The sequence below is a fragment of the Chiloscyllium plagiosum genome, chromosome 26 (genome assembly GCF_004010195.1).
Source record: "Chiloscyllium plagiosum isolate BGI_BamShark_2017 chromosome 26, ASM401019v2, whole genome shotgun sequence".
In the NCBI taxonomy this organism is placed as follows: domain Eukaryota; kingdom Metazoa; phylum Chordata; class Chondrichthyes; order Orectolobiformes; family Hemiscylliidae; genus Chiloscyllium; species Chiloscyllium plagiosum.
Genome location: NC_057735.1, coordinates 10,852,385 through 10,867,314, shown reverse-complemented (window position 1 = coordinate 10,867,314; position 14,930 = coordinate 10,852,385). Strand labels below are relative to the sequence as shown.

At 44.4% G+C, this 14,930-nt stretch overlaps 1 protein-coding gene across 2 annotated transcripts in view; it reads right to left on the bottom strand.

Moving 5' to 3' along the window:
* Nucleotides 1–14,930, bottom strand: part of cntn2 (contactin 2) — a 226,451-nt gene that overhangs the window by 22,022 nt on the left and 189,499 nt on the right. For both annotated transcript variants that reach the window (XM_043716481.1, XM_043716479.1), the window contains 3 exons: nt 7,287–7,436; nt 4,893–4,963; nt 2,361–2,595 (listed from right to left, as the gene is read on the bottom strand). In XM_043716481.1, the coding sequence (XP_043572416.1) occupies nt 2,361–2,595; nt 4,893–4,963; nt 7,287–7,436 (456 nt within the window). The remainder of the gene's footprint in view (nt 1–2,360; nt 2,596–4,892; nt 4,964–7,286; nt 7,437–14,930) is intronic.

Genomic DNA, 14,930 nt, shown 5'->3' with positions numbered 1-14,930 from the left:
TTATGATTCCTCATGCTGAAGCAGCATTCATTGTCCATCATATCCAATTCTTGAAGCCACTCTTTAGGAAGAATGACAAGGCTTTGGAGAGGATGCACAAGGGATTTGCTAGAAATGGATGACCACAATCAGGAATTTGGGATCAGAAAAGTAGGCCATTCAGCCCCTTGAGCTTGCACTGCCATTCTAAATCATTATTGATCATGTACCTCAACGCCATATTCCTGCATTATCCCCATATCTCTTGATGTAATTAGTAACTAGAAATCTATCAATCTCCCACTAAACTTACTCAATGATTGAACATCCACAGTTCCTCCGAAGACTGGTCATCTTCTAGTAAAGAGGTTCTTCCTCATCTCAGTCCTAAATTCCCTCCCTTTTACTCTAACACAATGTTCCCTAATTCTAGACCCCACAATCAGGGATTACCTGGGGATAGCAGGACAATACCTGGAGAGGTAACCTGGGAATAGCAGACGTTACCTGGAGAGGTAACCTGGGGATAGCAGGACGTTACTCGGAGAGATAACCTGGGGATAGCACGATGTTATCTGGAGAAGTAGCCTGGGGATAGCAGGAAGTTACTTGGAGAGATAACCTGGGGATAGCAGGAAGTTACCTGGAGAGGTAACCTGGGGATAGCAGGACGTTACCCGGAGAGATAACCTGGGGATAGCAGGACGTTACCTGGAGAGGTAACCTGGGGATAGCAGGACGTTACTCGGAGAGATAACCTGGGGATAGCACGATGTTATCTGGAGAAGTAGCCTGGGGATAGCAGGATGTTACCTGGAGAGGTAACCAGGGGATAGTAGGACGTTACCTGGAGAGGTAACCAGGGGATAGTAGGACGTTACCTGAAGAGGTAACCAGGGGATAGTAGGACGTTACCTGGAGAGATAACCTGTGGATAGTAAGACGTTACCTGGAGAGGTAAGCTGGGGATAGTAGGACGTTACCTGGAGAGATAACCTGGGGATAGCAGGATGTTACCTGAAGAGGTAACCAGGGGATAGTAGGACGTTACCCGGAGAGGTAACCTGGGGATAGTAGGACGTTACCTGTAGAGGTAAGCTGGGTGTCGAGGAAGTTACCTGGAGAGACTGGAGATGCTGGGAAGGTGGTGCTGGGAGAAGGAGTGGGCAGTTTGTAAAGATGCTCAAAACTTTGCAGGGTTTTGACAGAGTAAGTAAGGAGAACCGGTGTCCCCTGAGAGAAAGGTCAGTAAGCCGTGGACCACAGGTTTAATCTAAATCATGTCCAGGTGGAAAATGTGGAGAATTTTGATATTTGGTGCACATAACCTGGATTGCACTCCTGATAGGCTGGTGGAAGCAGACTCAATTGCCTCATTGAAATGGAAATCGGATTAATATCTGATTGGGAGAAAATTGTTGAATGATGGTGAGAGGATCATTGAAAGATTACAAAATAGGAGGCCATTCAGTCTATCTTACAATTCTGGCTGTCTGTAAGAGCAATTCCATTAGTCTCGCTCCCTTGCCCTCTCTCCACAGCCCTGTAATCATTTCTTGCACTTTATTCAATTCAATTTGGAAAGAAAAAAAATGGAATCTGCTTCTACCATATTCCCAGGCAGTGAATTCCAGATTGCAACCTCTTGCTGAATAAAAATACTTTACCCAATTTCACCTTTGCTAATCACCTTAATTCAGTGTCTTATAGGTCTTGACCCCTCTGTCAATGGGAATACAGTCTCCTTACCTACTGTGCTCAGACCCCTCGCTGTCAAATTTTCCTTTACCATTCTGTTCTCAATGGAGAACAACTCCAGCCTCTCCAACTCATCCTTGCCTTTGAAATCTCTATCTCAATGAAGAGCATGCAATTGGACCGATTGGATAGCTCACTTCAAGAGCCAGTCCAGAAATAATGGGCTGAACTGCCTCCTAACATGCTGTAATTCTCTGAATAAATTGTCCAACTGTATGGGAAGAAAGATAAAAACATAGGAACAGGAGTAGACCATTCCGCCCCTCAAGCCTTCTCTACCATTCAGTCGGATCATGGCTGATCATCCAACTCAGTCCCCTGTTCCTGCTTTTGCCTCACATCCTTTGACCCCTTTAGCCCTGAGAACTATATCTAATGCCTTCTTGAAAACACTCAATGTTATGGCCGTGACTGCTTTCTGTGGCAGACAATTCTACAGGCTCCCCACTCTCTGGGTGAAGACTTTTTTCCTCGTCTTAGTCCGACCCGTATGCTTGAGACTGTGGACTCCTTGGTCACTGGGAACATCCTTCCAGTGTTTGACCTGTCTAAATGTAAATGATGTTTTGAAATTCAGGACTTGAGCGCTGGTAACTTCAGAGGGATGGGATCATCAGGCTTACCTTCCTCTGCAGAGTAGACAATCGCACTCTGACTGTACGGCCCCTGCCCTTTATTGTTAAAGGCCTTCACCTTCACTTCGAATCGGCTGTATGATGCAATTGTATCATTCCGGTAAACGTATCGTGAGGAATCAGCTCCCAGAACCTTTGCATTTTTCCAGTCCTTTGTCCCTTCTTTTCGGAATGTGATGATGTAACCAAAACCATCACCGTTCTGGTACTCACGTGGCACGGGCTGAAATGAATCCATTATTAAATAGGGAAGTCAACATTTAGAAGTGATGTCTAGATGCCAGTGTTGGACTGTGGTGGACAAAGTTAAAAATCAGACAACATCAGATTATAGTCCAACAGGTGTATTTGGAAATACTTGCTTTCGGAGCACTGTTCCTTGTACCTGATGAAGGAGCAACGCTCTGAAAGCTTGTACTACCAAATAAATCTGTTGGACTATAACCTGGTGTTGTGTGATTTTTAACGTTTAGAGAGGCATTTCAAACCCTCATCCCCACCCAGAGGAAGCCCTGTGGCTCAATGGTTAGCTCTGCTGCCTCACAGCACTGGGGACCCAGGTTCAATTCCAGCCTTGGGTGACTGTCTGTGTGGAGTTTACACAGTCTTCCCGTATCTGCGTGGGTTTCCTCGCACAGTTCAAAGGTGTGCAGGTTAGGGGGATTGGCCAAACTAAATTGTCTATTATGTGCAGGGTAGGTGGGTTAACCATGGGAAATGCAGAGATGGAGTGGGAGTGCTTTTTCGAGGGTTGTGGATTAAATGGCCTGCTACCATACTGGGGGGAGGGGGGTTTCTATGATTCTATGGGGCCCCTGCTTCGCCCAGAGGAGCTGTTCTTTACTTGTGCCAGTGATTCTAGCCTCATCTCTAACATTTGTCTGTGATCCATCAGTGACTTTCAAATAGGCATTTCAGTGTGTGCTTGAATCACAGGCACATCACAAGTGAAGGTGAAGCAAGAGCAGAAATTGCTGGAGAAACTCAGCAGGTCTGGCGGCATCTGTGGAGAGAGAAACAGAGTTAACATTTCAGGTCCAGTCCAGGCCAGAAATTTCTGCTTTGTTCCAGATTCCCAACATCTTTGTTTTATTTTGGATGAACGTGGCATCCTCCAATATCCAAACTGACAGGCATCTCTCAGCCAAAGGGCCTGGAGTCCAGGAACTGCCTGAAACTTTCTTTTCCAGTTTCCATAAATGCTGAAACCAAATCTAGAGGTTCAGCATTTCATAATGATCAGGTGAGTCTGACCAGATGGGTCTCTTTAACTTTGAAAGGAGAAGATGAAGAGGTGACCGAATCGATTCACAGAATGGTATTGGCACAGTTAGGTCCTTCAGCCCACTAAATCCATGCCAGTTTTCTCAAAGAGCAGTTCAGCTCATCCCATTCCCTTTTCCTTCCCACAATCCTTTTTTTTTCATTTCAGGTAATTCCATGGCTTGAGTTCAGCTCTGCACATTGGAGAGTTGTCTATCCTTGACATTGCTGATAGTTTGTGACCTGTAACAGTTTCTCCTTACCTAACAATGGCTTGTCTCTGGCCCCAATAGGTTTCTGCAAACACTTTTCTTTATACAATTGGACAAAATCCTATTCTCTCTCATTCCCCCACTAGTGCAGACTATTCCATCCTTTCATCACAATCTCTTGCACATGATAGCTGATGTCACTGTTACACTGTGATATATCACTGTCTCCATAAGACCATACAACATAGGAGCAGAAATTAGGCCATTCAGCCCATTGAGTCTGGAGCGATATATTTCCTTTGGTCCAACCAGTCCATGCCGACCATAATCCCAAACCGAATTACTCCCACCTGCCTGCATTTGGCCCATATCCCTCCAAACATTTCTTATTCATGTACTTATCTAAATGGCATTTAACTGTTGTAACTGTACTTGCATCCATCACTTCCCCTGGAAATTTATTCCACACATGAACCACCCTCCACTTAAAAGAAAAATTGTCCCTTATGTCTTTTTAAAATCTTTCCCCTCGCACCTTAAAGACATGCCCCCTGGTCTTGAAATCCCTTACCCTAGGGAAAAGACCCTTGTCATTCACCTTACCTATATCCAACATGATTTTATAAACACAGAGGTTAGAATGTGGAACTTGCTACCATAGAGAATGGCAGAGATGAGAGTATAATTAATATAACGGGAAGTTGATAAGTACATGGATAGGAAGGAGTGGAAGCTGATCACCAGCTGATAAGGTGAGATAAAATAAGGAAAAAGACCACAAAGTCATTGCTCTATGGGGCAAAGTATTCAGGCAACCTTTAGCCTCATTTGTGATTTTTTTTTGTATTTGTAAATTTGTCCCTGATGTGTTGGCAAGAAGGAAGAGACATTAAAGGCCTTGCCTTTCACTGTTGAAAACAAAGGAATTACTTTTGTCTAGAATCTCTGCTTCTAATCTATATCTTGTGGTTTTCAGTTGGAGCGCTTTCCCACTGTGAGCCTGGGATCCTCCCAGTTCCAGATGTGAACCCCTTTTAATACATACCATCCACAACATGGTCACCTCGTGCTGATCTCCACCTCCTCCACTAATGTTTGATGGAGCAACTGTTGGAGCTAGGAAACACAAATTGGAATACACTTAACTGTAAGCAAGGAGCTGTCTAAGAGACCATATCCAGCATCAAGATAAACAAAAGCTTCATTTGGCTCATGATGTATTCTTGGCTGAGAGGTTGGGTATCCATTAGACTATTAGCACATCTGAGCCCCAAGGAAAACATTACTAGTTTGACAGATCTAGTTCTCTGCTGCCATTAACACAATTCAGCAAACTTGGTTTTAACCAGCATCTTATCAACTGGCACTCTTGATTTACTGGCAAATATTGTTTACCTCAAATACTGTGATCTATGAGTATTTATGCTGCACTATATTTTTATTGCTTGCTGTGTGGTTTTTCATTGATGTTAGAAGGTGTGTTGATGATCTTACATAGATGTTTTAAAAGATGCTGATGTCTTAGTCAGGGTTTACTCTGGTTATGTGTACCTCCTGATTATCTGGAATATTTGATAAACCAGCACATGCCTGGTCCCATTGATGCCAGTTAACAAAAAAAAAATCTGCTGCATTTATTTACACAAAATTGAAGTTTCGAGTGCCTGCAGCATCTGCTGTGATATTTGAAGGTCCTTGATAATTGGCTTTCCAATGCCCTGTAGTTAAAGGACCTGTTTTTAAAACATAGCAAGAAACCATGAATGACTTTTTTAAGGCATTTTTTTACTGAAACTATTTCACTATAGAATTCAGTGGTTATATACAGAGTACAGTGAGTCAGTGGGCATGGAAATGCAATAATTGGGTATGGGGGACAAAAGAGCCATGAAAGAGGTGAGTAGAGAGGCATAAGTGGTATGAATTATTTTTTTATTTATTCATTTTTGGGATGTGGGAGTTGCTGATTGGGCCAACATTTACTGTCCATCCCTAGTTGCCCCTTAAGAAGGTGGGGGTGAGCTGCCTCTTTGAACCGCTGCAGTCCACCTGCAGTGGGTTGATCCACAATGCCCTTAGGGAGGGAATCCCAGGATTCTGACCCAGCAAGAGTGAAGGAACAGCAATATATTTGCAAGTCAGGATGGTGAGTGGCTTGGAGGGGAACTTGCAGGGGGTGGTGCTCCCATGTACCTGCCTCCCTTGTCCTTCTAGATAGAAGTGGTCATGGGCTTGGAAGGACAGCATTCTTTGGTGAATTCTGCATATATCTTGTAGATAGTACATACTCTGCTGCTACTTAGCATTGGTGGTGGAGGGAGTGGATGCTTGTGGATGTAACGCCACCAAGAGGGCTGCTTTGTCCTGGGTGGTGTCAAAGTTCTTGAGTGTTGTTGGGGTTGCAGCTGACTTGTGCCTTGTAGATGGTGAACAGGCTGTGGGGAGTCAGGAGAAGAGTTTCTTGTCACAGTATTCCCAGCTTCTGACCAGTTTCACAGCCACTGCATTTATGTGGTGAGTCCAGTTGAGTTTCTGATCAATGATAACTCCCAGGATGTTGATAGAGGGGGATTCAGTGATGGTAACACCATTGAATGTCAAGGGGCGGTGGTTAGATTGTCTCTTGGTGGTGGTGGTCATAGCCTGGCATTTGTGTAGTATGAATATTACTTGTCACTTGTCAGACCAAGCCTGGATATTGTCCAGATCTTGCTGCATTTGAATATGGACTGCTTCAATGTCTGAGGATTCAGGAATGATGCTGAACATAGTGCAATCATCAGCGAACATCTCCACTTCTGACCGTAATGATGGAGGGGTCATTGATGAAGCAACTGAAGATGACTGGACTTAGGACATTACCCTGAGGAACTCATACAGAGATGTCCTGGAGCACAGATGACTGGTACATGGCAAATGTGTATGGCGGGGTCAGAGTGGGGTTTTGTGGTGGGGTGTGAGTGTGTTCAAGGGGTAGGATTAGGGGACATTCATTTCATTATTATCATTGAAGTGAAGCCCCACAGCTTCAAACCAAGCCTTTAAAACAGCCCACGCTGGTGTGTGTGAACCCCAGAGCCTGTCTCTGAAAGATTTCCCAGTTCAGCTGCCCTGACTGCAGCCCACTGCCATTTCTATTCTTGAGCACACTTTGCCTCAAAGTGACTGCGTCAAGCTCCAGGAATTTTACTGACTCCCTCTACCACCTCGGAGATGAAAATCCACCTGAGAGCACTCTCTCTTTCTCTTTCTCTTTCTCTCCACTGATGCTACCTGATCTGCTGAGTTTCCAATTCCCAGCACCTACAGCTTTTTCTTTACCCTTTGTTGCAGAGTGCCAACGGTGGCTGGGGTCCTCCGCGTTTGTATCAAGTTTCTGTAAAAAGCCATTATGGGGTCACAACTGGAGGCTGGTGGTGCCAAAAGCGAGGCTACTTACCAGCTTCTCTGGTGCGTATCGTTTGTGAGGGCAGGCTGGGGTCACCGGTCCCCAGGATGTTCTTCGCGATGACTCGGAATTCATAATCCATCCATGGCGTGAGGTTGATTACCCAGGCTGTCTCCGCATTGCCCTCGATGTGTTGCGGAACTTGTCAGGTGCAGTTCAAAAGGGAAGAGTTAGACATTGGCCACTGCACAAATTGGAACAAAACCTGCATTTCCAGCTTGGGGACACAGCAACCTTCTGGACTCAAAATTGAGTTCAAAACTTTAGGGCTCAAGCTTTCCCGTATCCTTACCCCAATCCCCACACACCAAGCCTTGTTATCACATTGTCTGCTGTTACACACCACCCACTGTTAGCCACTAACAGTCCCCATTAACAGCTATTCACGCTCCGAGCTAGATCACTGCCCACTCTCTCCAACTATTCTCTCTCTCTGGGCTCTATCCCCAATCACCTATCGTTTACTCCTTACCCCCCTCCCCCCACCCTATCTTCTGCAATAAAAATGACACTTTCCTAGCTACCATCAGTTCTGAGGAAGGGTCACGGGATCTGAAATGTTAACTCTGATTTCTCTCCGCAGATGTTGCCAACCTTCTGAGCTTTTCCAGCAATTTCTGTTTTTGCTTCTGATTTACAACATCCACGTTACTTTCAGTTTTTACTGAAAACCTGCATCTACTGGTGAACAAATGTCTTCTGAGCCATTAATGAAGAGCAAGATCCCAGTTACTGCTTCTAGTTCGGATCATCTGTGGCTCAGTGGGTAGCCCCCTCGCTTTGGAGCGAGAATGCCATGTGCTCCCCCTCCAGAAAGCTGAGCATTGCATCCAGACTGGCACACCCAGTCGTGGGGTGAGTACCACACTATTGCAGATGCCACCTTCCAAATGATTGATTGAATCGACACCCCAGTTCTCCACTTACGTGGATGTAAGAGATCCTACTGCAAAATTGTGAGGATAAGCAAGAGAATTCTCTCTGGGGTCCCCGGCCTCCAACCAAAAAAAAACATGGCATTGCTAGTTGTTGGACCTTGTTGTGTGCAATGTGACTGCTCATTTTCCTACATTGCATTTCACATTGACTGCACTTCAGAAGGCACTTAAATGACTGACAAGGGCTGCGGGATACTCTGAGGCTGTGAACGGCGCTACACAAATGCAAGCCACTCTGTTGCCTGTCAAAGCTGCTACCACTATGGGCTACATCTGCCAGGAACCCCCTTCCCCTTCATGGCCGAATGCTCCTGAAGAGCATGTAGGTGGGAAGGCCAGGACAGCAGAGAGGTGGGGTTGGGTTTAGCTGCAATGCCTACACTTGGTGATCAGTTCTCAGCGCTTACATCCAAATTTTATCTCCTTGGGGCAACTTGTTCATGGGGCTAAAACCCCAGGATGTCCTTGGCACTAGGAGCCAGGGAAATGTCAACTTGAATGGAATGGGGAGGTGGGTGGGGGGATTGGGGGGGGAGGTGGAAGTGGGAGTTGAGAGGGGAGGTGAGCAGATGTGTGTTCCCTAAGAATATCACAGTCAGTGATTTTCACAAACGGTGAAAACAGCTAACTGTGCCACGAACAATATGTGACTGCGTACTGTGCCGCACAGACACACTGCACATTTTTTTCAGCTGAACGAGTATTGGAGTTGCAGTGGGCGGAAAGATGCACAATATTTATCGTGTGGATAATCAAATTTGCAAAAGTGTGAAAGTGAACTGCAACATTTAACTTCTTAACTTTGTTTTCCTTATTTTTCTGCTTTGTATCTAAGATTCTATAACTCAGTACCTTTGTGCCCGAAATGGTGTTGTAGTGACAACTTGCAAACTTTTCATTATACTTCTGTGAGTACATGTAAGAATAAAGCTAATTCAATTCAATTTTACTTCAACAAACTCAGAGAACACTAGAGAAACCCAGCAGGTCTGGCTGCATCTGTGGACTGAGAAACGGAGTTAATTTTTCTAGGTCTTCTTCAGACCTGCAGCATTTTTTCAGCATTCCACAACATAGAACATAGAACAGTACAGCACAGTATAGGCTCTTCAGCCCTTGATGTTGTGCCAACCTTCTATCCTACCCTCAAATCAAAATAACCTACATACCCTTCATCTTACTATCATCCATGTGCCTCTCCAAGAGTCACTTAACTGTCCCTAATGTCTCTGACTCCACTACCACCGCTGGCAGTGAATTCCATGCACCCACCACTCTCCGTGTAAAGACCTGACCTCTGACATCTCCCCTAAACCTTCCTCCAATCACCTTAAAATTATGTCCCCTCATGATAGCCATTCTCTGTGTTGAGTTCCGATTTCTAGCATTGGCAGTATTTTAAATTGAATGTAATTGAATTGAATTTATTGTCACGTGTATACTGAGACACAGTGAAAAGCTTTGTTTTGTGAGCAATCCAGGCAGATCAGAGTTAAGTAGCACAGGTAAGTAAATAATAGGTAAACAGCAGCAAAAACAAAAACACAGGTACAGGTAAATGTTAAGAGTTTGTGAGTCCATTCAGTATTTTAACAACAGTAAGGTAGAAACTGTTTTAAACCGGCTGGTGTGTGTGTTCAGGCTTCTGTACCTTCTCCCTGATAGTAGAGGTTGTAGAAAAGCAATGCCAGGGTGGGATGGATCTTTGAGAATGCTGGCAATGATTTTACTGGACATTGCTAACTACCTGCCCCAGTTCCATTGAGACACCTTGTGTGCCTGCAGTGAGAGACAGTTCCAATTGATTCAGGGTTCCGCATTCTGATGTTAGGCTCCGATTTTCAAAAATAAAATGGGGGCCTTATTTGTCAAAAACCAGCGACTCAAAAAGTGTCAGTTCAGAAAGGTGAGGCCACAATTGGAGTATTGTGTGCAGTTCTGGTCAGCACATCACAGGACGGTCAGAACTGCTCTGGAGAGAGTGCAGAAATGATTTACCAGAATGTTGCCAGAGCTGGAGAATTGTATGTAGGAGGAGTGATTGGAGAGGTCAGGGTCATTTTCCTTGGAACAGAGAAGGCTGAGGGTTGAAACGATTGAGGTCTTGGATTCATACAGGATGAAAATAGACCTTTTGGTCCAACCAGTCCATGCTGACAATGTTCCCAAACTAAACTAGTCCCACCTGCCTGCACTTTGCCCATATTCCTCCAAATATTTCCTATTAACATACTTGTCTAAATGTCTTTTAAATGTTGTAACTGTACCTGCATCCACCACTTCCTTTGGAAATTCATTCCACACACGAATCACTGTCTGTGTAAAAAGATATCCCTCATATATTTTTAAAATTTCCATTTCCAGCAACGTCCTAATAAATCTGGTTTATTAATATCCTTCCTATAACAGGGTGTCCAAAACTGCACACAGTACTCCAGAAGAGTAGACAAGAGCAACCTGTTTCCCTTGGCAGAGAGTTCAAAAACCAAGGGTCAGAGATTCACACTGAATGGCAGAAGGATTAGAGAGACTTGAGGAAAAACTTTCTTACACAGAGGGTGGTGGGTGTCTGGAATTTGCTGCCTGAGTTGCTGAGACCCTAAACTCTTTCAAATAGTACCTGGATCTGCACCTTAAGTGCTTTACACTGCAGGGCTATGGGCCGTGTGCAGGAAGATGGGATTAGAAAGGTTATTGGGATGTCTTTGTGTTAGCATAGACCAGTTGGGCCAAATGACCACCTAACCCTAACCATATCGCTTCTAATAGTTCCATGCCTCTAGTTGCCAGGAATGTAATGCAGGGAAAGATGGGGAGGCACGTGTGTGGTGTTTCAACGACTTGATGGGCAGGAGGCATTGACAAACCTCAGTCGGTGCATTCCTGGAGGTTTCATCACATGCCCTCAAAACAACTTCCCTTCCCTCTCAGGAATTGTTGGAGAAACTCAAGTTTGGCAGCAACAATGGAGAGAAAGCAAAGTTAATGTTTCGAGTCCAACAACGCTTTTTCCTTTCCCTATGTCTGCATCAATAAAAGAAAGGGATTTATATCATGTTTCTTTGTAACCATCGAATGTCTCTAAGAGCTTTACAACCAATTAAGCACATTTGAAGAGTAATCACTGTTGTAATTTGGGAAACACTGCAGTCAATTTGTGCTCAGCCAAGAATCCACTGTTCAGCTGCCACTCCTCCGACCTAGCTTACTGCATCCGGTGATCCCAATGTGGTCTTCTCGATATCGGTGAGACCAAACGTAAACTATGGGCACATTTCGCTGAGCATCTCAGCTGGGCCCTCAGGGGCTGACCTGACCTTCCAGTCACCGCCCACGTCAATTCCCCTTCCCACTCCCTCTCTGATCTGACCATCCCTGGCCTCCTCCATTGCCACAGCGAATCAGACCGCAAATTGGTGGAACAACACCATATCTTCCGCCTGGACAGCCTGCAGCCCGGAAGACTCTTGATTGAATTCTCAAATTTCAATTAACCTTCCAACTCATCCCCCGATTTCCTTTCCAGCCCCTCCTCCTCGTACCATTCCTCTGACCACCCCTTCCTTCCAGCCACCAACCAGGTTCATTCCTCCCATTGACCAACCGGGCTACACTCTCTACCTGTGTTCATCCCGCCCATTCATCCGTCTCCCCACCCAAAACCCTCCCCAACACACCCGCCCCTTTATCTGCAGCTGACCTTACACCTAACCCCCCCAGTCCTGAGGAAGGGTTATGCCCGAAACATTGACTTCTCTACCTCCTGATGCTGCCTGGCTTGCCGTGTTTTTCCAGCTTCCTGCTTGTTTACTTTGGATTCCAGCATCTGTTTCTAACTAAGAGTCCACAGACAGCAATATGATAACATAAGAACACATAGACAGTGTGGTTAAGTAGGCATTTAGCATGCTTGCCTTCATTGCTCAGACTTTTGAGTAAAGGAGTTGGGATGTCATATTGAGGTTGTACAGGACTTTGGTGAGACCTCTTCTAGAGTACTGTGTCCAGTTCTGGTCACCCTGTTATTGGAAGAATATTATTAAGCTGGAGAAAATATTTACTAGGATGTTGCTGGGAATGAAGGGATTGAGTTATAAGGAGAGGTTGAACAGGCTGGGATTTTTTTCACTGGAGCATAGGAGATTGAGGTTTATAAAATCATGAGGGGTATAAATAAAGAGAGTGGCAGGTGTATTTTCCCGAGGGTGGGGTATTTCAAGACGGGGCATTATATTTTTAAGGTGAGAGGAGACAGGTGTAAAAAAACATGAGAGGCAACTATTTTGCAGACACTGTAGTTTGTGTGTGCAATGAATTTTCAGAGGAAGAGGTGGATGCAGGTACAGTTACAATGTTTAAAAGACATTTGGATAAGTTCATAAATAGGAAATGTTTGGAGGGATATAGGCCAAGTTCAGGCAGTGGGGAATGGTTTAGTTTCGAAACATGGTCGGTATGGACTGATTGGACCAAAGGGTCTCTTTCGATGCTGTCTGACCCTATAATTCGATGACTATAAGAAATAGTAGCAAGTTAGGTCCTTCATCCCCTCAAGCCCACCCTACCCCACCATTCCATAAGATCATGGCTGATCTGTCCCAGGCTTCGACTCCTCTACTATGAAAGCTCCTCATAGCCTTCAACTCCTCGATAGTTCAAAAATCTATCGCCCTCCTTTTTAAATACTACCAGTGATCTAACCTCCACAGCTCTCCAGGGTACAGAGTCCCAGATATTCATTACCCTCTGGGAGATGAAATTCCTTCACATCTCACTTTGAAAATAACATCCCTTATTCTGCAACTACATCCCAAGAGAGTTCAAGAGAGTCCGACTAGTGGAAACATCTACCCTGCCGAAATCCCTCAGGATGGTCGGATATTTATTTTTATAATTCTGGATAAATATTGGAATGGACACTGGGGATAACTCCCCTGTTCATCTGGCATCAGTGGGATCTTTTATATCTGAGCAGGCAGATGGGGTCTTGGTTTAACGTGTCATCTGAAAAATCACAACTCCAACATTGCGGCCTGCTCTCATTGCTGGGGTGGTGGTGGTGTAGTGCTAACATCACTGGACCAGTGATCCCCACTGGAAGAGGCCTCACCAAAGTCCTGTACAACCTCAATATGACATCCCAACTCCTTTACTCAAAGGTCTGAGCAAAGAAGGCAAGCATGCTAAATGACTACTTAACCACACTGTCTACAGTGACGCAAACTTCAAAGAATTATGTACCTGAATCTCTCGGTCTTTCTGCTCTGCAACACTGCCCAAATTCAACATGGATGCATAACCATTGTTGTACAACCCAATCAATTCATTAACTTCTTCTGTGGAAGGAAGTCTGGTCTACGTTTGACTTCAGACCCACAGCAATGTGGTTGCCTCTTTGGGCAAATATGAGTGGACAATAAACACTGGCCCAGCCAATGACACCCACAATCTCATTGACACATTACAAAAAAAAGGTTATTGCAGAAGTGTTACTGTACAGAAAGAGGTCATCCTATCTACACCAGTGCTTCAACTGAGCATCATTATCCAGTGCTCATTTCTTGCTTTGTCCCCATACCTTTACACGTTATCTCTAACCAGCCTTGGATTATGTATCTGGAGAGGGGCTTCAGTGGGCACAAACTGAGCCATAGCTTTCAAATCAAATGACGTGTTGAAACAAAATTAGAACATAAATGGGTCTTTCACTGCCCTTAATTCTGCAAGCCCTTTAATTTTTCTCTGGGTTCTTGGTTGTAGCAGTTGCCTGGTGATTAACCTTCAGTGTGTGGAATCTGTAAGGCAATCTGGGAGTGCTGTGTAGGCTGGGTTTGCTGCCTCAGCCCACACATTCGCCCGAGGTCTGGGAATCCTTGAACATTCTCCTGCATCTGAAAGTTCAATATCTTCATGAGATGCAACACCAGCAGAACAAAAAAACAAACAAACAGCATTCTCCTCCTCCGCACTGCCACCCACAGCCAATTATTCCAGATAAAAGAAAGGTCTACTTTCCCAACAAGCTGCTCCTGGTAAATTTTGCTTTGGTCTTTTGTGTGGATCAGCTAGAAATCTTGCTGTGGTGAATTTAAAATGATTGATTTCAGTAATCTCTCTCCACCCCACCTCCACAACCATGCTGGTTGTTGGCAGTACGGTGCAGTCACTGGGAAAATTCATAACACATTTGCACTTGAAGTCTCAACAGTGTGGAGGGTGGACTTGGCAGTCCCTTTATGAGAAATGAAACCACCACAAGTACAATCAAAAACAAAAAAGAGACTAACTTAATCTTCTGAAAACAAAAATAAAATCCATAGATGCTGCCTGATCTGCTGCGATTTCCAGCATTTTTTGTTTTCAATACTTTTCCAGCAACTGTAGTAATCTTTTTGCAGTTATTGAAGAACTTGAAAAAGATGATTCTCCTAAGAGATTAGGCAAAAGGATCAGATTCTCCTCTTTTGTTTCAATTCCAACTTTTAATTTCAGACTTCTCATGAGTACTTAAAACAAAATGTGTTTTATGCATCCTTCACATTGCACAGAATAACTCAACCAATCATTAATAGATCCTGTATTCCCAATTCTTTTCAAGTAATTTTTTTCACATGCAGAAATAATACAAAAGTGATTAAAGACAAAATTACCATCTGTATTCTGATAACACACTATCCCATTTTTTAATTTTAACCCA